The sequence below is a fragment of the Pituophis catenifer genome, unplaced genomic scaffold, assembly GCF_029215685.1.
Source record: "Pituophis catenifer annectens isolate HBS135680 unplaced genomic scaffold, rPitCat1.0.hap2 SCAF_7, whole genome shotgun sequence".
In the NCBI taxonomy this organism is placed as follows: domain Eukaryota; kingdom Metazoa; phylum Chordata; class Lepidosauria; order Squamata; family Colubridae; genus Pituophis; species Pituophis catenifer.
The window spans coordinates 71,767,899-71,792,464 of NW_027256887.1; the positions used below are offsets into that span (position 1 = coordinate 71,767,899).

At 42.8% G+C, this 24,566-nt stretch overlaps 1 protein-coding gene across 1 annotated transcript in view; it reads left to right on the top strand.

The window, feature by feature from the left end:
* The first annotated feature begins 709 nt into the window (after positions 1-709).
* Positions 710-24,566, top strand: part of DGKI (diacylglycerol kinase iota) — a 341,772-nt gene continuing 317,915 nt past the window's right edge. The window contains 1 exon segment of the mRNA XM_070948056.1: positions 710-1,125. Within this exon segment, the coding sequence (XP_070804157.1) occupies positions 710-1,125 (416 nt within the window).

A 24,566-nucleotide genomic window follows, 5' to 3' on the forward strand; every position in this document is an offset into this window, starting at 1 on the left:
ATTAAAATATAATGCACCCAATTCATGCACCAACCTCATCATGAGCTAACGGTGGGAAAACCTTCAGCAGATTTTTTTTTTCCTCCCCACCATTTCTTAATTTTTAATTTTTCTTTTCTTTTCTTTTTTATTTGATTTATATGCCGCCCTTCTCCAGAGACTCAGGGCTGCTTACAATGCGATAAGCAATAGCCTTCATACTTTTGTATATTTATACAAAGTCAGCTTATTGCCCCCACAAACTGAGTCCTCAATTTACCTACCTTTCTTTCATCTTTTTAAATTTTTCTCCAGCTCAGATATTTCCAAATCACCCTCCTGTGCCCCACTTACAATTTTTTTTTTAAAAAAAAAACTGCTGATTATTATTTTTTTTAGACCCTGCTAATATGCTGAAGCAACTTATACCTGTCCCCTCTCCAAACACAGGACTGTCACAGTGTCATACACAACTTCCATCTGGCTGCAGAACACTAGAGGTGTGTGTGTGTGTGTGTGTGTGAGGGGAAGGCCTGTCCTGGTCCCGTCTGACTTACCACTTTCCACAGAGGGGCTTCTAGCCAGACCTAAAGGTGTAGCTGCTACTTGCTCTTCTCTGAAAGGAGGGCGTGGCAGGAGGAGCAGCGAGAGGGGAGGAGGTGCTGATTGGCCAGAGGGTGGGAGGTAGGGAATTTCCCACAATGCCCCGCTGCAGCCAGTGCAGCCGCCGATGGATGCTGCGGGAAGGTGCTGCCATTTGCAGCCGCTTGGACCAGCGGCTCGACGAGGGGGCTCCATTCTGGCTGCGACGGAAGCAGCTTGCCCGCCGCCCTGCCTCTGTCCCCGGCTCAAGCCGATCTCCTGAGCTGGTAGTTCCCGTCGCTTTTTCCTCTCCGCCGGCTGCTGCTGCTGCTGTCCTTTCAGCACCGCGATGAACCCAGCTTCAGCAGCCGGGGAGGAGAAAGGGGCTGCAGGAGGCAGCGGTCCCGGCGGCAGCACGTGCCGTGGGGCCGAAGGCGGAGGGGACCCTCGCAGTGCTACCTCCACGGCGGCCGACCCAGAGGAGCCTGGACTAACCGGTCAGAAGGAGGACTCTCTGGAAGAGAAGCTGAAGAGTTTAACCTTCAGGAAACAGGTGTCTTACAGGTGGGTGAAGAAAGCGAAAAAGGGGGAGCGTTGGTTTTCTGGGTGGGCTTTGGCTCACCTGGGGAAGTGGGGGTGCCTGCTTTTTTTCCCCCTGCCCCATAATCAGCATGGGGCAGAAGTTCTTTGGGGAGATCGCTCACCTGTACCTCCAGGGTGACGTGGCTTTGCCTATTCCCCACCTGAAGTGCAATAAGAAGTATCTTCTCTCACCCCCCCTCCTACTGCTGTTTCAATTGGGATGGGGTGATGTCCTCACCACCACCACCTTTACTTCCAGCCTGCCTGCGATGGGAAAAAACAGCGAAGGAGATAACTCTCACTTTGGATTCAAACTAAGAACGTGTTTTTTTTGGGGGGGGGAATGAGAAGAAAAAGGAATTCAAATAATGCATTCCCCTTCTTTGACAGCCAGGACTTTTGTTTTTTGAGAATATGAATAATTAACTTGGACAATTATCCGGGTTGCTTTTCGTGGGGCGGGGAGGGTGTTTTAAAGAAATCTGACCATTTCACCTTCCCCTTCTAGTCAACAACCACATCAAGGTGTGTTTGCCCTGAGAGATATCCTACAACTAAAACCAGTTTATTAAGAACAGAATGTGATGTGTAATGTATGTTTCTGTGTAAATAGGCATTATGCTTCCAATCAGGAAAACAGCTGTTACCCCAGATCTTGTATTTCCCTTTTGTTTAATATGAAAGTGAGACGATTTATAATAACGCTATTTAAAGTAGCGTTTGCAAAGGAGTTGGCATTCCTTTACACAGACCTATCCTTGGTGGAGAGCGTTAGGCATTTGATTCTGATAATGTGCGATGCCATCACGATTCTTGATAGAATAGTGCAAGCACATACGTTTATGAGAGACTGATCCATCATGGGAAACACGTAATATACTCGGTAGCTCCGAAGGAGTTAACGTTGCACAGAAAGGTAATTTTGTATGCCTTGAAAATGCAATGTGACCTATAGGCTTTGGGAGTTACACTGTCAGAATAAAATTGCAACCCACGTCAGAGATGAGGCTGAGGATAGCATCTCCTTTACCAATTCAACTTGCGTGCAAAAAAATAAACCCTGATCTTGTTTATGATCCTTCTTCAAACAAGCAAAGCTTCAGGGGAAAATTGTCTATATATATAGACTTTAGGATTAGTCGGGGGGGGAGTTCAGCTTGCCCAGGAAATCTTGTTATTTTGAAGCCCCGATGCTTGAACTAAAAAGAAGAAAATAAACTGAAACAAATATTGCTTTATTGGCATGGGGAGCTGGTGCAGTATTTCCCTGGAAAAACACTTATTTTGGGTAGCGCTGATGACTATTGAAGGCTTCAGGAGTCTTCCAAAGAACAAGTGTTCATGTTCATTTTCGGCATCCCGGTGAATCATTATGTAAGTTTCAGTGTAAATTCAATTGATAGCTACATTGCGTTATCTACATCTAATGTTTAGCAACTGAAGAGGCAGCTGAATCAGAGGTCAGCTCAATTCAATTACCTGGTAAAATGCATGACTGTGTGCATTTTTAAATTGTTTGCTTCTGTGTTCTCTAGTAAGCTACTAGATTCCAACTTCTGTCTGCAAATGATTAAAAATTAGATCTGTGTCAATTGCAAGGCCAGCTTGGAGAGTCAAATAAGCAGCTTCTGAAAGCTATGGTTGAAACTCACCTCTCTGGTTCTCTGTAGCCAGGTTCTTCCAGACAGACAGGCAGGCAGGCAGGCATCCTGAAATTGCCTTGACTTCAAAAGGAGATTTTAGAGAAGTCTTGTTACTGTTACCTTGTGTTTGTGAGTTTCATGTGGATTTTTTAAAAAAACAACTTTGCTATCCTCCCCCACCCCACCCCCGACCCCCCCCAAAAAAGATTTGAGCAGAGAAAAAGAAAATAATTCAACAATCTTTTTGGATTGTGTGCTGGAAGCTCCCTCTCTCTTGTCCAGAAAATGTTCCTTTATGGATATATATCCACTTGTTCATGGGGAAATAATAACTATAATTCTTGATAGCTCCTGTTCATCCATACAACTGAAAAACTAAATGGAATGCATAGGGATACAAGGTAAACAGGCTCAAAATAGCTTCAAGTTAGAGAATTAATTCACAGGAGCACAAAAATTGTATGAAAGCGATATGAGTGAAATTAAGACAAAAGAAGCAAAAGCAAATCAACTCAAACCACCATCATTCTAACTTTTTATCTGGACATCAGAGCTTTATTAATGTAAAGAAGGAAAACAGGGAGCAAAACAAACACTCTTATTGAAATCAATGAAATGATATCCTTCACATAAACAATCTCCTATTTTAGTATTTTGCATACCTGTTGGCTTATGATACACACAACTCCTACCTGTTTTTATTTTATTTCACTTTATTCTTTCCAATCCTTGCAAATTCTGCTTAGTTGCAAAGATTATTTGCTCAATGGATTACAAATGGGACACTTGCATAGGAAACAATAGCAACAGTTAACTGTTTGGGTACAATAGTTTCTCACTGCTGGAAAATGCTGAAACCTAGAGAAAGTATTCTGAAGTTTGGATGGTTGTCATTCCAATCAGATTTTGTTCTGTGTCCAGAGGTGTAAAAAACAAATTTCTAAAGCAGCTTGGAAAGGCTCACAGAGCTTTTGGAACTATAGCATCCCCAGCAACGTGGCTCCATGTACATCATGGGCTATTTCTTTTGACTTTGTAAAAAAAGACCCAACAGTTTCACTTAATGAGCACAAAATCCAGAGTGATTAATTCTCAACTGAGTGACCATCACCTCAGAAGATTTCTATTGCTTGCCTGCTGCTCTGCTCCGCTCTGCTTCTTTCTTTCTTCTTTAATAATTACCATGAAGATCAATGGCAGACTTTCTTGCAGTAATGAATTGAAAGGAAAGATGTCAACAGGTAGCTTTGGTATTCCAGATATGGATGCCACGAAACAGCAGAATGCAGATCGCCGTGTAGATTGTGAACATTGTGTGATTGTCTGTAGCCACAGCCTTTAAAGTTTAAATTGAAAGGAGATTCTTTACTCCCTTGCATTTCCAAGCAAGAATAAAGTTTTTGGTAAACACAAAAGGCAAAAGCTAGATTTGGCGTACACATATGAATCTATATCTTTTGATTGCAATGATCAGGTTTGTCCCCAACTCTTTATCGGCAATCCAGTATGAAGAAAGGGGAAAGGAGGTTTAACTCCCTGTCTTTCTTTGCTCACTGTTCCAACTGCATCCTTCTCCCTAATGATTGCTCTTTGCTGTATTTTTTGGGCATTAGCTATCATTAATAGTCACCTTGCAGTTACTTTGGAAAATGTTGGGAGGAGAGAGCCTTGTAATCTGTGATGTGTCATCTAAGCAACCCCACAGTACTAAGAATAGCGCAGTTAAGGAGAGAAAGGGTGGAAAAAAAGCCAGAGAAAGAATTATGTTCTATGACCCGTGTTCAAAGAAATGGTCAATTACCTGCTCAATCGGCTTTTCTGAAAGGAATGGGAAGGGATACCATCCGATTCTTTGTGCCAGGCAAGTATATTGGAATACTATTCTCTTTAATATTTAGAATCTTGGCTCAGTTACAACCTGTAGCTTTGTTCTAAAGCTCTGGCTGTATTCAGATGCTTAGATGGAGCTAATCCATTTACTGATGATCCAATCATTTCAATGAAACTCTGCGTAACTCTTATTGTTTTTTTTTTTTAATGGGACTATCTTTTGGATCAGAATTACAGCCGTAGAGGCACCAGCAGCACTGCCCAAAGTATCTATCCTGAAATGCCAGGGTGGAGAGTTCTTTGCCTTAGTCTTGGCCTTAACTCTGTCAGGCTGAACCAATGGCATGAATGTCTATAGAGATTCTCAATCATGCAGGTCATGGTTGTCCCTAAGGTGCTTTTTTTTTTTCCAAGAGGCAACTGGACTTTCTGGTTTTTCTTTGAAGACGTTTTGCTCCTCATGCAAGAAGCTTCTTCAGCTCTGACTGGATGGTGGGGAATGGAAGGATTTATACTCCTTGCAGACAGCTGGTCATTGGCATTCTTTTAGTGGGTCGTTAAGATCACCTGGAGGTTTATCTGTGTCCTCAGGGTCACCTGAGTGATGCAAATTAGAACTGTGGAGGCTTCTTGGAACTGTTGGAAGGACTGTGTTGTAGATTGGAGACAGATGATGTCATAATGATATCATCTATCTTTAGTCTACAACACAGTCCTTTCAACAGTTCCAAGAAGGCTCCACACCAATTTGTACCACTCAGATGACCCTGAGGACACAGATAAATCTCCAGGTGACCTTAATGACCTGCTAAAAGAAGGCCAATGACCAGCTGTCTGCAAGGAGTATAAATGCTTTCATTCCTCACATCCAGTCAGAGCTGAAGAAGCTTCTTGGATGAGAAGCTAAACATCTTCAAAGAAAAACCAGAAAGTCCAATTGCCTCTTTAAAAAAAAAACAGCTTTGGGACAATGGCTTGAATCTCAACTAAGTTTCATCTATGGAAATCAAAAGGTTCCACTGAGGGAGGAGGGAAGGCCTTTGATGCTTTAATCATCATCATCATCATCATCATCATCATCATCATCATCATCATCATCATCATTATCATCAGACTCCAAGTGACTGTGGATGGTTTATTTTTTATTTTATTTTGCAGTGGCTCTAGGGCAGTGTTGGCGAACCTTTTTGGCACAGAGTGCCAAAACAGGAGTGCATGGGCGTGGGCAGGGGAGCACCGGAAACTGGAACAGCAGTTCCCAGGCGCACATGTTGAGCTTCCGGTTTCCGGTATGCACATGTGCGCCAGTCACCTGGTCTTCCGGTTTCTGGTGTGTGTGTGCGCTTGAAGACTAACTGGCTGTGTGCAGCGGAAACCAGAAGCTTAGCTTCTCAGTGTGTGCATGCACACCAGGGAGCTGCTCCTCTGGTTCCCAGCACTCACACGCACATGAAGACTAGCTGGTTGGCACACATATGCATGCTGGAACCTGGAAGAGCAATGGGTGATGGCTGGCGTGTCCAGAGAAATGGCTCTGTGTGCCACTTCCGGCACGCATGCCATAGGTTCACCATCACTGCTCTAGGGGGTCTCCCAGCCCCACAGGGCTGATTTTCAGGGTAAACCAATCTTCATTTGAACAACACTGAGATGACGCAGGCAGTAGAGAGGAACCATTTCTTCACGGCCACTACCGTTCAGATTAAAATTAAAATAGGATTCTTAACTCTGCTCTATTATGTTGTAAATTAATATTTTGCTCATGGTGCAAGCATTGCCTTGAGTCTTCAAAATACAGATGCAGCTTGGGAATAATCACTGACATAAATACAGTCCAAGATGGGATTGCAGATATCTTGCTAATTTACAAGCACCGAGATTCTTAGTCAAACCTTCATTCTTTGACTAAGGAAACACACTGGTCACAGTCTACTGCAAGGATGAAATATGTCCAGAGGACTTTCTCTAGGGCAGCCGACTACAAGCAAGCACAGTAGACAGCCTTAATGTACTGTAAAGTGACTAGGGTGCCCAGAAGATGGCAGCAGAGCAATACAGAAAACGAACCTTTTGCTGCCGTCCGCTGGTTGTCTGGATTTTTGCATCCCAGAACTAGTAGACCACAAACTGCTAGATTGTTCAGTTTGAAGCTATTTCTTCTGAGCTGCCACTGCTGTCGTTCCTCTCTAGCAGTGACCTGTGTGCCACTTCCTTAAGCCATCTTCCACTGATGACCAATGTTGGGATGAGACCAGTTTGTCCCCTTGATTGCTTATTCCCTCAGGAAGTGACCTTATAATTTCTTGTTAACTCTATAAGGAAATGTACAAGAAGTGTTGGAAAACTGTCCATCAGCTTTCCGGGGTAGACGGTTAAATTTTCACCTGAGTATGCTGTAAGAAACCTCAAGATAAAAACTCATTAACTATTGATTTGGCCATGCAAATGGAATCATAAATACATGTCCATCTACCCATCAGTATACTTAGTCCAAGATCATAAATTAAAACTTAAGTGCCAAGCAAAAAAGATGTATTGGACCAAATATTCACCGAGGCTCATTGCTGTTTGTTTCTAACAAGATAGCCTCAGTATGAATATTAATTTTAATTGAGGCTAGCGTTCTTAGGATCCTTTCAAGGAAAGAGACAGTTAAGAAGTAGAATACCGTGTTTCCCTGAAAATAAGATCCTATCTTATATTTTCTGAACCCTGAAATAAGTGCTTGGCCTTATTGCCATGTGCTCAAAAGCCCGATTGGGCTTATTATCAGGGGATGTCTTATTTTAGGGGAAACAGGGTAGCACGCCAACAAAATCCTACAAAGATATTGCCAAAGACATATAACCTTTTTTGGACCAGGAGCTAATACGTAGCTTTTGAGTAACATGCTGTGAGCTGTTCTGAATGGTTTTAAAAATGAAATGAAACCAATGCAATAAATATGACCATTTTCCATACATTTAATAACTATTCTCTTTTAAGATTCAACAGCAGCTTTCGAAGTGGCTCTGAGGGCTACACCAAGAGAGTAGGGTAGGCTTATGAATTCCTGTAGGCAGGGTCAGTTTATGCATTCCTGATTTAGATCAATCCATTTTGGAGACTGATACTATATCCAAACACCCAGGATCTTGATGGATATGCCAGATGAACATATTCTTTCACAATTAAATCTGGCTTTCCAAAGCGGAGTCTGTAGAATGGGCTGAGTCTGGGAGATAAAATAGAACTGTACATACTTCAAAAGCTAAGTAGGGTTGACCTCAATTAGTACTTAAGAGTACTATACAGGAAAATTCAAGGGTGTAAACTAAAATGTGAAAAAATATGGAAGAAAGTAACGGCGTGTTAGTTCATACAAGTAGTCCCAATTTACCGTTCAAAGTTACAACATCACTGAAAAAAGTGACTTATGACCATTTTTCACACTTACAACTGTTGCAGCATCCCCATGGTCACATGATAAAAATTCAGATACTTGGCAACTAGTTCATATTTATGACGGTGTCAATGTCCCATGGTTATGTGATCCCCTTTTGAGACCTTCTGACTAGCAAAGTCAATGGAGAAGCAAGATTCACTTCACAATCGTGTAACTAATTTAACAACTGTAGTGATTCAATTAACAAATGTGGCAAGAAAAGTCACTGAATGGGACAAAATTCACTTTACTAATTTCCCACTTAGCAACATAAATTCTGGGATCAATTGTGGTCGTAGGTTGAGGGCTTCCTGTATTTTTGCCAAGAACTATGTGGAGTTATTCATGAATGAAGTTTGAAACGCAGCTAACTTTCCTTTATTTCTGAATTATCTCAAACACTACACACCTCCTAATATTACAACAGTCTTTGTTATATGCTAACTGTGGCTTCAAACACTCATTTCACAAACACACCAGGTCCTAGCCAGCTTCCGGAACCTTCTTTCCACTAAATATAGAATAACAGCACAGCATTAAACATCTTCTGAGATTCTAACCCATTTGTTTTGTCTGCTTCTTTGGAAAGCTCCTATTTTCTACCCCTATTAGTGATGTCCCTGTTTGGTGTAAAGAGCTCCCTGCTAGTTGGAATAATGGAACCAGGGTGGATAGATTAATCTGACTATGAAGGCAGCATGGTACATCTCTGTATTTAGCTCTGTTGTACCACACAATATATTCTTCTGCATTGAAGAGCAAAAGCAGACCTAGAACTGAATTATATATTTAGATACAGTAAGAAATATGTGTCTATGGGGAGAGGGAAGAATGGCAGCTGTTACTCATCTTCTTTCCCAGTGTGTGGGCATTCATATCTTAGATACAGAAAACATATAGAGCCATTTTTAAATAACAACTTCTTGAGGTTTATTATTAAACCTATTCTGCTTGACTTGCCAACCTGCAGAAGGAAAAAAAAAGTTTCTTTACCTCATGATTTCTGAAACATACTTATCCCTTAGGGATTTCCCCCTTTCTGGCACTTATACATGCCTCAATCTAAGTACATGTTTTGTTTTTTTGCCCCCAACAGCACTACCAAGATGAAATTCCTCCCACCAATCCCTTCCTGCTCATTTATTTACAATTACTAGCTTGAAAAAGGGTGATGCTGTGATGCATTTTCAAATGTAAATAACTCCATCATGTACAGGAAGATCTATTCTATCCGAATTGCTGGCAGAGGCCCGTAAGAACTCTAGAACAATTATTCAAATGTACCTTTATAGCTTTCAAATGGTTGGCTTGGGGCTGTGCTCTGCATGTACTATGTATACCGGCTTTTAGCAAATAACACTCATTTATGTTTACCTGTGGATAGTAAGACGAAAAACTTCCTGGAAAATAGTTTGGGTTCCTGCAAAGGAATTTAATAACTTAAGCAGACCCTGCACTGGCATGAAAATGCTAGGAAGAAAAGAAAGAAAAGCGGTAACTGGAAAAAGAAGGGGAAGGAAAGCAGGAAAGGAACAGCAAGAAAAATGTCAGAAAAGAGAATACTTATTTGATTATACATATTGTAACTGCAGGAAGAATTGTATTTGCGCAAAATTGGAAAGCAGAGAAAATCCCTTTAGAGGGAGAAGTAATTAAGAAAATATTGGAATGTGCAGAAATGAATAGATTAACATTGGTAATTAAAGAAAAGGAAAAATCGGAGTATTTTAAAGTATGGGGCAATTATATCAATGGTTAGAGAAGATATATATATATATATATAAATTTAGATAATTGATGAATTAATATAAACATAAGAAATTTGGGAAGAATGATGTAACAATCTAAATGAAAATACAAAGGTATGATAGAAATATAATATGAAAATGATGGAGGAGGGAGTAAAAGACACAAAATATGTACTCAGATGAAACACTGAATGATTGAGGATGTATTGTTTGTTTGTATGTTTGTTTGTTTAAAAAAAATAAAAAACTTTGTTTTTTAAAAAAGAAAGAAAAATATCAGAAAAAAGAAAATCTTCTCCCTTTTTGTCACAACTTAACATAAGGAAGGGCTTAGCAGGTTCTATTAGCACAGCGGTCCCCAACCTTTGCAACTTGGCGGTCTGGAGTGGGGAGGGGAGAGGGAAGCTGGGCTACGCGAGCAGCAGAGACTTGCGCGCAAGGCGGGCCAGCACATACCAGTTGGGAGAATGTGCATGCAGCTCAACTTGTGCAAGTTGAGTTGTGTATGTGTGCACTTGTGCCAGTCTGCTGCTCACACAAGTTGAGCTGTGTGCACACATGTGCATGCCCACCTGCCGCTTGTGTGACCCAGTTCCAAATAAGCCACAACCTGGTAGCGTGTCACTGCCTGGGGGTTGTATTAGCAGTTTCTAAATAGAATTAAATAGACTAGAATTCTTTATTGTGTATTAAAACTCTTAAGCTTAAATGTTGTTTACATTACATTTATTTTGTGATTAGTAAACATACAAATGACTGTTGTACAGCTAAATGACTTTTCCTTGGTAGCCGTAAAAGAATTGATTTTAATGCCAAAATAAATTTGTAGCAAAAAATATAAAGATGACTTAAAATATGAAGGTAGACAACTGCCAGCTCATAAATGGTTTTGAGAAAGTTGAAACTTTCTATTTTTTAAAATAAAATACTGTAAATATGAAAAATGAGATGTGTGTTATAATAGCTCATTAAAAACAAACAAACGAATAAAGGACATATTTACAGTAAAAAAAAAAGAATTCTTTATTGTTCAAGTGTGATTAGACACACAAGGAATTTGTCTCCTGTGCATAAGTTCTCAGTGTACATACAACAATAGTGATAGATCATTAGTGTAGTCATAGTAAAGATACATTCATCATCAAACTTTAGATGCAACACTTAATGATAGTCATGGATACTAAACAAGCAATCAACATAAATCAGACTAGGATACTAATAAAACAATTAAAGTCGTAAGATACAAGCAACAAAGTTATAGTCATAAGAAGGTAAGGTGATAGGTAATAAGAAAGATAAGAATAATGATGGTAATACTGCCTTTCTAGATAGTTTGGCAGTGTTGTGGGAATTAATTGTTTAGCAGAGTGATGGCATGGGGGGAAAACTGTCCTTGTGTTCTAACTCCAAAACATGCTTTGAATGTCGAACCACATGTAACTCTTGATTCACAACAACAATGGATCCCAGAATGTTGGTTGTAAGTCACTGCAGTGGTAAGATGTAGCATGACATGACCAGACTTGATTTTACGACCATATTTATTATTATCATAAAACAAGTTACCATGGTTATAAAGTGAATCCAGCATATCTAATGGGTGTTTCTGCTGGAAAATGGCAAAAAAGTCACAAGTCCAGTCATATGATTGCTGTAACAATTATAAATGTAATAGGTTAATTTAATTTAGAAGCTGATTGTCAAGTGCCTGAAATGTGAATATATGACTGTGTTCCTGTGTGTGGCAGTGGTAAACTTTGAAGTAAGCATCTTTTTTGAAGACTGTTGTAACATTGAATGGATGTTAAGCAAGACTACTTTTACCTCAAATTACCATCCATAAATACAGCTAACATTACGGCTATCAGACCTGAGCTGCTGGAATCCAGATGACCACCAGATGGCAGAAAAGAGTAAGGGATGGAATGTATCTGCTGCCATCTGGTAGTCATCTGGATTTTTGCAATCCAGTATGGGTAATGTGTTCAGAAATATGGAAATGACCTTGAACAAAATGTATGACAGCCATTCGAAAAGCAGGAACCTAGCTCCGGAAAACATGAAGGAGTTAGAAAGAAACTTAGATAGGTCTACCTTGACTCTCTGTGGTATAAGAGGAACGGAAGGAAACAGGCTTTTCTCAGGCTTTTAAATCTGTTATTATAGACCCGTGATGGCAAACTTATGGCACGTGTGCTGCAGGTGGCACATGGAGCCATATCTGTGGCATGAAGCGTTGCTCTGGCTCAGCTCCAGCATACATGCATGCGCCGGCCAGCTGATTTTGGGGTCTCCCAAGCCCACTGGAAGTCGGGAAACAGGCCGTTTCCAGCCTCTGGAGGGCCTCTGGAGGGGTGGGGAAGGCTGTTTTCACCCTCCCCAGGCTCCAAGAAAGCCTCTAGAGCCTGGGGAGGGCAAAAAAAACGGGCTTATTGGTAACCTTTTTGCAATTGCATACCAAAAGTGGGGGGGGACATTGAATCTGGAGGCCATGCGGGTCTGGATGGGGAGGAACAGGCTTCGGCTCAACCCTTCCAAGACTGAGTGGCTGTGGATGCCGGCGTCCCGGTATAGCCAGCTGGTGCCATCGCTGGCTATTGGGGGCGAGTCACTGACCCCCACAGAGGGGGCTCGCAACTTGGGCGTCCTCCTGGACACACGGCTGTCTTTAGAAGAGCATATGATGGCCGTGGCCAGGGGGGCTTTTTATCAGGTTCGCCTGATACGCCAGTTGCGCCCCTTTCTGGATCGGGACTCCTTGTGCACAGTCACTCATGCCTTGGTTACGTCATGCCTGGACTACTGTAATGCTCTCTACATGGGGCTCCCCCTGAGGAGCACCCGGAGGCTCCAACTGGTGCAGAATGCGGCCGCGCGGGTGATTATGGGAGCGACGTGGCGCTCCCACGTAACACCTCTCCTGTGCGAGCTGCATTGGCTCCCGGTGGTCTTCCGGGTGCGCTTTAAGGTGTTGGTTCTCATCTTTAAAGCGCTCCATGGCTTAGGGCCAGGGTATTTGCGAGACCGCCTGCTGCTACCGATAACCTCCCACCGGCCAATACGCTCTCACAGAGAGGGCCTCCTCGGGGTGCCGTCGGTCAGGCAATGTCGGCTGGCGGCCCCCAGGGGGCGAGCCTTCTCTGTGGGGGCACCCGCCCTGTGGAATGAGCTGCCTCCTGGAATACGATTGATCCCAGACCTCCGGACCTTCCGTAAAGCCCTGAAGACGTTTTTATTTCATCAAGCCGGCCTAGCCTAAATGGTTTTTAATTGGGATTTTAAATTTTATGGATTTGGGGTTTTAAATTGGGTAGCCAATGATTTAATTCTTTTAATTATCTTAACTTTTGCATTTGTATGTTTTTTAATTTTGGCTGTTCACCGCCCTGAGTCCCTTCTGGGAGAAGGGCGGTATACAAATTAAATAAATAAATAAATAAATAAATAAATAAATAAATAAATAAATAAATAAATAAATAAATAATTATTGGTTTGGGCATGCATGTGCATGACCCCCCCGCATGACCCCCACTTTTGACACACGACGGCAAAAAAGTTAGCCATCACTGTTAAAGACTCTATCAATAAAGATGAGTTTTAGCCTTTCACGTTGTGTTTGTTTCCTGATGTGATCTTTCTTGAAGGGCTGATATAAACCTAGGCAATATTGAATTTTGGAGCTTTGCTTTTCAGCATACTAGCTTCCCATGACTATAATCTAAAATATTTCTTCTTAAATATAAAGTACAGCACCCTGCTGCCCATTGGGAGACTAAGGAGACTAAGATAGATCTATTTCGGACTTATTAGTCCTCATTAGTTAGCCACACCCTCATCCCTGTAAAGGTACAATATTTGTTTTCTTTTCTTTTCGTAGGCCTTTATGTGTATTTCTCTTTAGCCAGGTTCTTCCTACATAAACCAAGATTTTTATGCAGCCCTAGTTCAGTGAAATCCCAATCCACTAGTTTCTAGGCTTTTTTTTTTTCTCCAGCAGCCAGCAAGCTCCCTGCTGCCCATTGGTCTCCTTAGTCTCCTTAGTCTCCCAATGGGCAGCAGGGAGCTTGCTGGCTGCTGGAGAAAAAAATAGCCTAGAAACTAGTGGATTGGGATTTCACTGAACTAGGGCTGCATAAAAATCTTGGTTTACGTAGGAAGAACCTGGCTAAAGAGAAATACATACATACATACATACATACATACATACATACATACATACATATAGTTTTTGCATGTGAAATACTAGGATGTAAGTGATATCATGTAGCAATAAAGAAACAATGATAATTTCCTGAGCACCAAGCAGGCAGCAGTTATCTGTATGTCCAGAATAACAACAATTAGAAACAGGAGCTGTGTTTCTAATTGCATTTCTGCTTCCCATCTCTACAAGCAAGCCTTCGGATATGAACATTGGCAAAGATGAAAAGGTGTTTTATGCACATTTTTTGTGCATGTCTGCCTTATTTTGCCCAACAATAAACCTGGCCCCTTGTGAATTTCTATTCTACCTCATATACAACTATTAAAAATCCTTAGTTATGAATTCAGGCAGTGGTGGGATTCAAGTAATTTAACAACCGGTTCTCTGCCCTAATGATTTCTTCCAACAACCAGTTTGCCAAACTGCTCAGAAAGCTAACAACCGGTTCTCCCAAAGTGATGCGAACTGGCTGAATCCCACCACTGAATTCAGGGCCGCACCATAGAGTTGTGAGCCAAGTATGATTTCTCCCACCCCTTCTTTCTTACTTGTGATGCACTTCTTTCTTCCTTGCAAATGAACTATCCGAAATATCTACACAGGAACTCTCTTCGGAAGGCTTATTGATCCTAGGGGACCTGTCTTCCGGTTCTATTAAACTGAACTGCCTGGATGCAAAACAATCCTGTTGTTTGAGCCATGACAGGATGGCACACGATCAGGATAATGTATTCCTCCCTGCGAATCTCTGCAGTAGAAGTATCACAAGAGACGGGAGATAGCCTTGATGTGGTAGCATGAAAGACAGTCAAAGCAATTTGATTCAGAAAGTGCTTTGTTGCCACTTTCCATTGAAGCAAAAGGTGTGTTGTGCCTGGTAGTATCAAATCAATTAAAGGTATTGTGTTGCCGACACTTCTTGCATTGTGTACTGAACCTTTGCTAAGTAGTTGTTTGCAAAATTCTGAGAGAGGCTTAGTATTTAATGATATATTTATATTATGTTGTTCTTTTTCTAGCAGTATCTTAGACAAGACAGGGTGATGTTATGGCTCAGGTGAATACATTGGGCACTATCCATGTCTGTTTTCCCATCTCACTTTTTCCTATGAAAGGAAGATAGAAAGAAACTCAGTTTTAAGGCTCATGAATAAGCAGTGGTTTACTTTTCTTCATTATGGCTAATATAGTGTCAGGCAGTTTCTCTGGGGCCTGTTACTGTTTTCTGTATCACTTGATTCTTTTTTTAAAAAAGAAAATATTATTAAGTTACTAACCAGAGGTAGGTTTCAGCAGGTTCTGACCAGTTCTGGAGAACCAGTAGTGGAAATTTTGAGTAGTTTGGAGAACCAGTAAATACCACCTCTGACTGGCCCCGCCCCCATCTAGTCTCTGCCTCCCGAGTCCCAGCTGATCGGGAGGAAATGGAGATTTTGCAGTAAACTTCCCCTAGAGTGGGGAGGGAATGGAGATTTTACAGTATCCTTCCCCTGGATTGGGGAGGGAATGGAAATTTTACAGTATCTTTCCCCTGCAATGCCTACCAAGCCACACCCACCAACCCATGCCACGCCCACCAACCCATGCCCACATAACCGGTAGTAAAATAATTTGAATTCCACCACTGTTACTAACACTTGTGTGACACCTACATGCACTATTACAGATTTTTTTAAAAAAATAATATGCTAGTCTCAATCATACACACATGATTAAAAACAAAAAATGTTTTGAATTCAATACTTAAACTATTTCCCTTTGTAAGAAAACATCATGCTCAACCTGCATGGGAAATATACAAGCTGAGTACATTTTGGTTGTGCTTTTTATTACACATAAGTTATTATTGCAATTATTCTTAGATGATTTGTCGTTTCTTCTTTTGCGGGAATCATCTTTTCAGTTCTATACTAGGATGTTACAAAAAACAGGGATTAAGAATATTTTTTTCCCTCAAAGATTGATGTCACTATTAGAGTCTCAAAGGGAAATGCAGCAGCAGGACGGTTTCAAATCCGATCCTGCCTACTTGAGAATTGTTGCTATAGAAATGATCTAATTTGATTTTCTATAAATCTGGTTTTGGGCCAAAAGAACCCTTGCAGATGGAATTGAAAATGATCAGAAGTTCTAAAAACCTTAAATACAATATGGCTCTTAAAAACAATCAGCTAAGGTCAAACGAACCCCATCACCGTCATAGAACTATATTTAGAATCTTCCCCGAACCATCTGGGAACATTTCTTTCCACCAAATGGCTGATTATTATATAGCTAATTAAAAATAAAATCTATAATTGCTGAGATTTTGGGTAATTTTGTACTCAAGAATCTTACTATTAGTGAATTAGGCATTTATGAATCTGCTAATGAGGCTGGACAGAACATAATTAGGCAACTGAAAAAGGAAAGAAGTTGACTAACTTATATAGATATCTGGAAGATGAAACATATGTGTGTCAAGCATCGGGGATATTAGGAGATCCAGGCAGTTCAAATGGGTATAAAGATTTATTACAAGCTTAAGCTCCCACAGGAATCTGAACTACTATTGGTAACAGCCAAAGGAAATTGGTGGTAGATAAGGGTAGAAGGAATACAAGGTGGGCTGGACTTAGATCTCTCATGGGTGGGAAGGGACTCATGATTGATGATGCATTTGACCCTCCCCTCATCTCTCAGTCTGGTCATCTCTTACAGTGTGGTTCTGTGAAGCACTTGATTTATGCCCTTGTGCTCAATGCAAGAAAGCAAGTATAAAAAGCTAGCATTTGCACTGTTGTGTCACAGTGGGTTGTTTTTTGCATTATTATGGATTGTGGGCATTGGTGAAATCCAATTTTTTTTACTACCGGTTCTGTGGGCGTGGCTTGGTGGGCATGGTGTGGCTTGGTGGGCGTGGCAGGGAAAGGATACTGCCAAATCCCCATTCCCACCCCACTTTGGGGCCAGCCAGAGGTGGTATTTGCTGGTTCTCTGCACTACTCAAAATTTCCGCTACTGGTTCTCCAGAACCTGTCAGAACCTGCTGGATTTCACCCTTGGTTGTGGGTTGTTTTCACATTATTATGGCTTATATTGGATACCAACATGAAATCAGTTATCCAGAGAAATAGTGCGGAGCCTATTATTAGATATGTGCAATTGGAAGTTTTCATCAGTCTAGAAGTTTTGTACTCTGATAAGTTTAAATTATTTTGCCTCTTCTAGGATTCTTTGGTGCACACTTTCCTTAGCATTTAGACTACATCCTCAGATGAATTTTATTGTTATTTATCTGAGTCACTATGACTAATGGAGATTGGCAGTAAGATCTTCAGGATAAGACCAGATCTAAACTACTCTGACCAAAAAATTGTTGGACAAGCTGGTCCCAGTTGTGACTACACTTCAGACTGTTGTGTGAAAGAATAGAATAAAAACTTTATTGTCACTTTTAAGGTATATCAGCATACATTAAAATGAAATTTCGTTGCATTCGGCTCTCAAGGATAACCATTATACATATACCCACATACCCTACCCCCCAAACGACACAGAGAAACATCACAGTCTAGTGCAAATGCATACATACACATGGTGAAAAAAGAGAATACTGCAAATTTACAAGATGGATGGCAAAAGGAACAAAGATGTTCGAAAATCTACTAGTCCTGCTTTAGATACTTTGAAACCTCCTCCCAGAGGGGAGGAACAAGAACAGACCATAAAGTAGATGTGTGGCATCTCCGACAATGCGTCAAGCTTTAAGCACATAGTGCTTACAAGCAGTATGCTGAATAACAGGAAGTGAGCTTCCTATAATCTTCTCAGCTGTCCTTACCACTCTCTGTATGGACTTTCTATCTGAGGCACTGCTGCCACCAAACCAAACAGTGATACAGTTTGTTAAAACACTCTCAATTGTGCCTCTATAAAAAGTGGCCAGGACAGAAGGAGAAAGAACCTCAGTTAACTGCAGTTTATTCAGTAAACCACAATTAAGGCATGTCTTAGCATTATGTATGAACTCAGCCACAGAATTCTTAAGCTGAATTTTTGAATTGTTTTTGTCCTAGGTACATCTTAATTTATTTCATCTTTCTGAAAAAACTAGCGAGTTTTAACTGTAAAGAATTTTATCCAGATCTGTATTTCACAGTTGTGAGATAACTATTTTTCTATAGTACATTGTTTATGCCCTAACTTTATGTAGTCATTAGATAATATCCTTAACTAGCAAGAGGAGATGGTCTGGACATATTACCATGTCTAACATTGATTGTATTTTAACCACACTTGCATTCAGTGGTCTTTGTCAAAAGAAGACATGCTACAAACATTTAGAGGAGCAGCCTCCAACCTCTTGGGTTCCATGGAGAGGTTTTTCCATGGACCAGACAGGGTGTGGTTTCACATGTTGTCTGCATCCCATGGATGGAGTGTTGCTTGTTTGTGCGGCCCAATTTCTGGCATGACACGGATTGGTGTCCGTCCATGGACCGGGAGTTGGGGATTCCTGATTTAAAGTATGATTTCTAAGTCTGTGCTTATGAACATTGCAAATCAGTTAGATCAGGGGTCTCCAACCTTGGCAACTTTAAGACTTGTGGACTTCAACTCCTAGAATTAAAGTTGCCAAGGTTGGAGACCCCTGAGTTAAATTGTAAAGAAGAGGGAAATCAGAAACCAAATATCTATCTAAACTACTTTTTAGCAGTCCTTCTCCCCCACCACTTATTTCTATGTTGTTAATTTCTTCTTTCTTTTATCATTCACAAATAACTGTATAGTAGAGATTTTACCATCAAGCTTAAAGATATACTTGTTACAAGTAAATGCCTAACTGTGTATACACCATTGCATAGACTGACCCACTGATCCCTCCTCCCTCACTTAGCCCTTCCCATAACCCCTCCTTACCTTGACTCCACCTCCTCCATATATAAAGGCTGTGCGCAGAAGTCCAGTTCCAGTTCCAAATGAGTTTACCTGAATAGAAAGAAATTGAGTAAATAAATACATTGAACTCAAAGCCTATCGTGTCTGTGATTATTGGGCAAGATCCTTGGAAAACTTACTTATCACAATGGCAGCAGAGGACGGTTATGCCCAATAAACAGAACCAAAATCGGAAATGGAAGGAAGGATGAACACAAGGTCCACCACCAGGCTGATGGCAGAGATGGAGGAACTGGACCAGACAAACAGAAGCGTGAGGCCAAAAGAAAGTGCAGCCAGGCACGCCAGAGACAGATCACCCGAGAGAGATGAACTGAAGGACACCATACAGAAAATGATAGAAGCCTCCATAAGCAAGGATGAACTCATCGCGAAGCTCCGGGACCTTCTAGATGACCAGGGAGCAGCGATGAGCCCCCAGGAGCAAGACCACGAGGCTGCCAGACCGGTAAGACAGAGATACCCCCTGGCAGAGGCCCAAGAGCCAAACGGGGCCATTTTCGTGCCATGCTCCGGGCGGCCATCTTGGGATGGCCACCGACCAATAGGGAGCCAGGATTCAAATCCAATGGCGGGAAATGAAAGAAACCCCAGAACAAATGGGGGAACAGCCAAAGGCACCCCAGAAGGGACACACCAAGGCATCTGGAGCTCACCTCCCGAGCTCGAAGCCAGAAAGACACCCGAGGCCCCAGCAGCCACGATAGGCCCTGCACGCAACCCCTTCACGCCAGCCATGCACCCCAGAGACACCGCCGCGAACCGAGGGGGCTACGGGGGTGCCATCGATGATAGCACACACCCCCAGATACTCCACACGATGACCAACCCCCACGAAGACAACTGCAGGGCACCAACCATGCTTGAATCATGCAGATGGCAGGACTCGAACCCAGCACCCGCAGCACCAAGCATAAGAGGCCCGAGGGGAAGAGGCCACACCTGCTACTCAACCCCCATGCGGCCTCCGCCCGGCCTATTCATGTGCCCAGGGACCAGCAATCAAGGATCGGGGCCCACCACAGCCACCACGCCCCAGAACCCCAGAAGTCCTCGACTTACGACCGCCTCGCCTCCTCGCCTCTCTCCAGCCCCCTGCATGGATCCGGACGCCCAGCGATGGATGCCTGCCTCCAGAGATGAAGCCGGACACCCCAGGAGTGAGATGGGACCCCCACCTGGAGGCCTAGGCCGAGGCCTAAGAGCAGCAACAGCCAGCTACTCCCCCATCGGCTACAGTAGCGAAATGGGCCTCGCACGTGCTCAGTTGGCTCCAGCAAGAAGAGAAGGAGGGAACATAAATCCAAGTCTGTGCAGAGCTGCAAACTGCATACCCAAGCCATATTGTGAGTTCCCTCACCTGAGACACCATGGGCAGCAACAGACTGTGAGTAATTCATCACACAACTCAGGGAATTTACCAGCTAACTTTCCCACTCTTAAATTAGACGGATCGAACCTCATGCAGTGGAATCACCAACTCCAGGTTTTATTTTTAAAAGAGGATCTATTGTTTTTAGTTGATGACCCCCCCACAAAACCTTGGACTTTAGAAACAGATTGCTTGCATCACAGGGCTTACTATTTAATTATAGCAAGTATCCCACCAGGTGTATACCCCAGCCTAAGCCATTATCTGACTGTGTCTGAGATACAGCAGAGAATATTTAATCTGTTCTATAGTAAAAGCGCTGCCACCACAGCAAGGATATCCAGGGAATTCCACTCTGCCAGGCATAAAGCGGGGACTCCCATGGGTGAACATATACTGAACCTGAATGCCACAAGGACTGAACTGATACAAAGGGGGGAGGATATATCCGAAGAGAGCATGAAGAGCATAGTCATCAACTCCCTGGACTCCAGCTGGGACAATTTTATAATGCAGCTGGATAGCATAGGCTTAGGCCACCTCACACTCGAGTCACTGACAAATAGGATAATAGCAGAAGATAGCTTAAGGAGGGACCGCTCCATCAGCCGCAGGGACAGCAGGCCAACTAAGAAAGTTGAGTTCCAAACTAGGAACCTAGACTACCCAGAATGCTTCACTTGTGGCTCAAAGAATCACTACAAACGGGATTGCCCAAGAAACTCAAGGGGAAGGGACCACACCTACCAAAGGGAAAGGGAAGGCAGGAAGCCAGGGCTCCCCGATAGATCCCCATCAGACAACAGATACAGGCGCAGAGACTCCCCCGACCCAAGGAACAGAAGGGGAAGTAGGGACAGCTCTAGGGAGAGCCGACCAGGGTCCATGTATGGGATCGGGGAGAACACACACACACACTCACAAACCAGGGAAGGAGAAACATGGCTCATCGACTCGGGAGCCACCAACCACACAACTCATGACATAAAGATACTGACCTCATTCACAAAGGAAAACTACCACATTAAGGTGGCCAATCAAAACAAGGTCCTAGTGACAGGGAGAGGAAACACGTTCATAAGCGGGATAGGCAAAGTAGAGGGGGTATTACTCATACCCGAAATACCCCACAACATTTTAGCACCGCTTAAACTGAGCAAGGACATGGGCATAGAGACCACCTTCAAAGAGGGAGAAGCCTACCTGACCAGAGACAGGGAAAACATCGGCAAAATAGTCATTAATGGAGGGCTAACATACCTCCACCCTAAAAAGAATAACCAGACCCAAGTTATCGCCCAACTAGAAAACACTGAGAATAAAGTCAACACACATGTTGAGGCAGAGGGGGGCAGGGAAGACGACCCCACCGAAGGCAACACGACACACAGAGGGAAATTGCTGATAGGCAAACCCATTCACGATGACTGCGCCCATTTGCTACACAGAAAATTGGGCCATGCCAGCTTCCCAGTCATCCAAAAAATGACAGAATGTACCAGTGATTTGAAAATAAAAAACTGCAAAAACTACTTAGAGTGTTCTATATGTAAATCATCTAAGTTAAAAACCAAACCCAGACCTAGAAAAGCCACCCGTACTACCAATTCTATCTTCCACCTGGTACATATGGACATTGTGGGCCCCATGAAGCCCTCTATAAAATACAAAAGGAGATATTTTCTGACAATAGTAGACGACTACAGCCGCTATGGCTTTGTGTATACCATTAATCATAAAGACGAGGTATTCCAAAAATTTAAAGAGTTTTATAAGAGAGTGGAAACGCAACACAACACAAAGATAAGGCAAATAATGACAGATAGGGGGTCTGAGTTCTTATCGAGGGAATTCTCGAACTGGTCAAAGATGCACGGGATAATACACTACAAGACTTCTCCCTTTTCCGCGTTCCAAAATGGAGTCGCAGAGAAGAGGAATGGAGTCCTACAAACAATGATGAGATGCGCCCTAGAGGATGCGGGGTTAGGACAGCCATTCTGGGCGGAAGCTATCAACTACTCAAATTATACGCTGAACAGACTCTGGTCTAGCGTAATAGGGAAAACACCTTATGAGGTGATGTACGACCGAAAACCAAAGATTGCGCACCTCCACATATTTGGAGTCACGGCGGATGTGCACATCCCCAGGCAACTGAGACGAAAAGGAGACAAGGTCTCCAGGAGATTAAGGTTCATGGGATATGAACCAGGCACAAAAGGTTATAGATTCATTGACAGGGACAATAGGTTCATCGTATCCAGAACAGCGGTGTTCCACGAGAACGCCAACTGGTCTAAGATACACCTCAACGAGACACTCATCAGACAGGAAGACACAAACGAATCAAGGGACGAAAGCAAACCCATCACATTAGAAGCAAATACACAAGACAGACAAAGACCAAGACACCATGAGGTAGCCACCAAGGGGTGGAAGGAAGACCACCCCATCATCAAGGTAGACACGGTCACAGAGAAGGAGGCCAAATACATGCACGACACCGACACAAGACCCATGAGACCTATCAGACCCAACAGAAACAAAATGCCCAAGAGGTTTAAAGATTATGTCATGTCCATTCACCCAAATAGAACAACACCCAACTCATACGAAGAAATCATTAGTCTGCCGCAGGTAGAGAGAGATAAGTGGGAGCAAGCTATGGAAAGGGAGATGGCTAGCCTGCGCGAACTGAACGTGTACACCCCCTCTAAGGTCCCAGCCGATAAGACACTCATAGGCACGAAGTGGGTTTTCAAAATCAAGGAACTCGAAGACAACAAGGCCCTCTACAAGGCTAGACTCGTAGCTCAGGGGTTCGCCCAAAGGTATCCAGATGACTACACGGATACCTACTCACCCACAGTTAGGGCAGAAAGTGTCAAAAGCGCCCTAGTAGTTGCATCTATCTTAGGCCTAGAAGTCTACCAATTTGACGTTCAAACCGCATACCTCCATGCGAAGTTAGACAAAGAAATATACGTCAGGGCACCCCCAGGGAAAGGCGCGAAAGAGGGAGTCACTTGGCTACTAAACAAAAGTTTGTACGGTTTAAGACAGTCCGGGAAAAGATGGTATGAATGCCTAGCCAAAACACTCAGGGACATGGGTTTTACCGCCACATCAGCAGATCTCTGCCTCTTCGCCAAGAGGGAGGGCACATCGATCGAATACGCACTCGTTTACGTAGACGACATCCTGTACATGGGGCAGCACAAGCAAAATTGCGATAAATTCGCCAGAGAACTGGGGAAACAATTCACACTCAAGACTCTAGGGAAAGTCAATAAGTATCTAGGAGTACAAATCGAGAAAACAGAGAACGGGTTCAAGGTTTCTCAAAGGGAGAAAATATTAGAACTTGTACATAGATGCAACATGAGGGACGCTAAACCATGTGAAACCCCCATGCAAACAGACTTCTTGAAACATATGCACGAAGAGGGGGAGTCATTTAAGGACAACACCTTGTATAGATCTGTCATTGGATCCCTCCTGTATATTGCCAATTGGACAAGGCCCGATATCAGCTTAGCTGTTAATTTATTATCCAGACATGTCAGTGAACCCAAGGTATACCACTGGGAAGGGGTGAAGCGAGTAATCAGGTACCTGAAACATAGCATAGACGCGTACCTATGCCTGGAACCATCCAAATCCAAAAAACCGGCGCTGACCTGCTATGCGGACGCTGACTGGGCAGGTGATACCAAGAGCAGGAAAAGCACATCAGGTTACGTGTTCCTCATCAATAACTGTCCGGTACACTGGTATACTGGCAAACAGAACCTGGTTGCCACATCCACGGCAGAAGCAGAGTACATCTGCCTATCAAAGGCAGCTAACAATTTAGTGTGGTTCGATGACCTGCTCTCTGAAATATGGACTGAACCGGCTTATCCTATAACTATCCACGAGGACAATAAAGCAGCCATAGACATCTCCAACGCAGAAGCAGTGGGTCAGAGGTCCAGACATATCGACATCAAGCATAAGCATGTCAGGCAACTATCAAATGTAGGTTTTATTAGGGCCGTACATTGTGAAACCTCTGAGCAAGTCGCGGACATTCTAACGAAACCATTACCAAACAAGCAACACACATATCTCACATCAAAACTAGGGGTGACCATGCCGGGTACGAATCAACCCCGAATGTTAGGCATTTAGAGGGGGATTTGTTACAAGTAAATGCCTAACTGTGTATACACCATTGCATAGACTGACCCACTGATCCCTCCTCCCTCACTTAGCC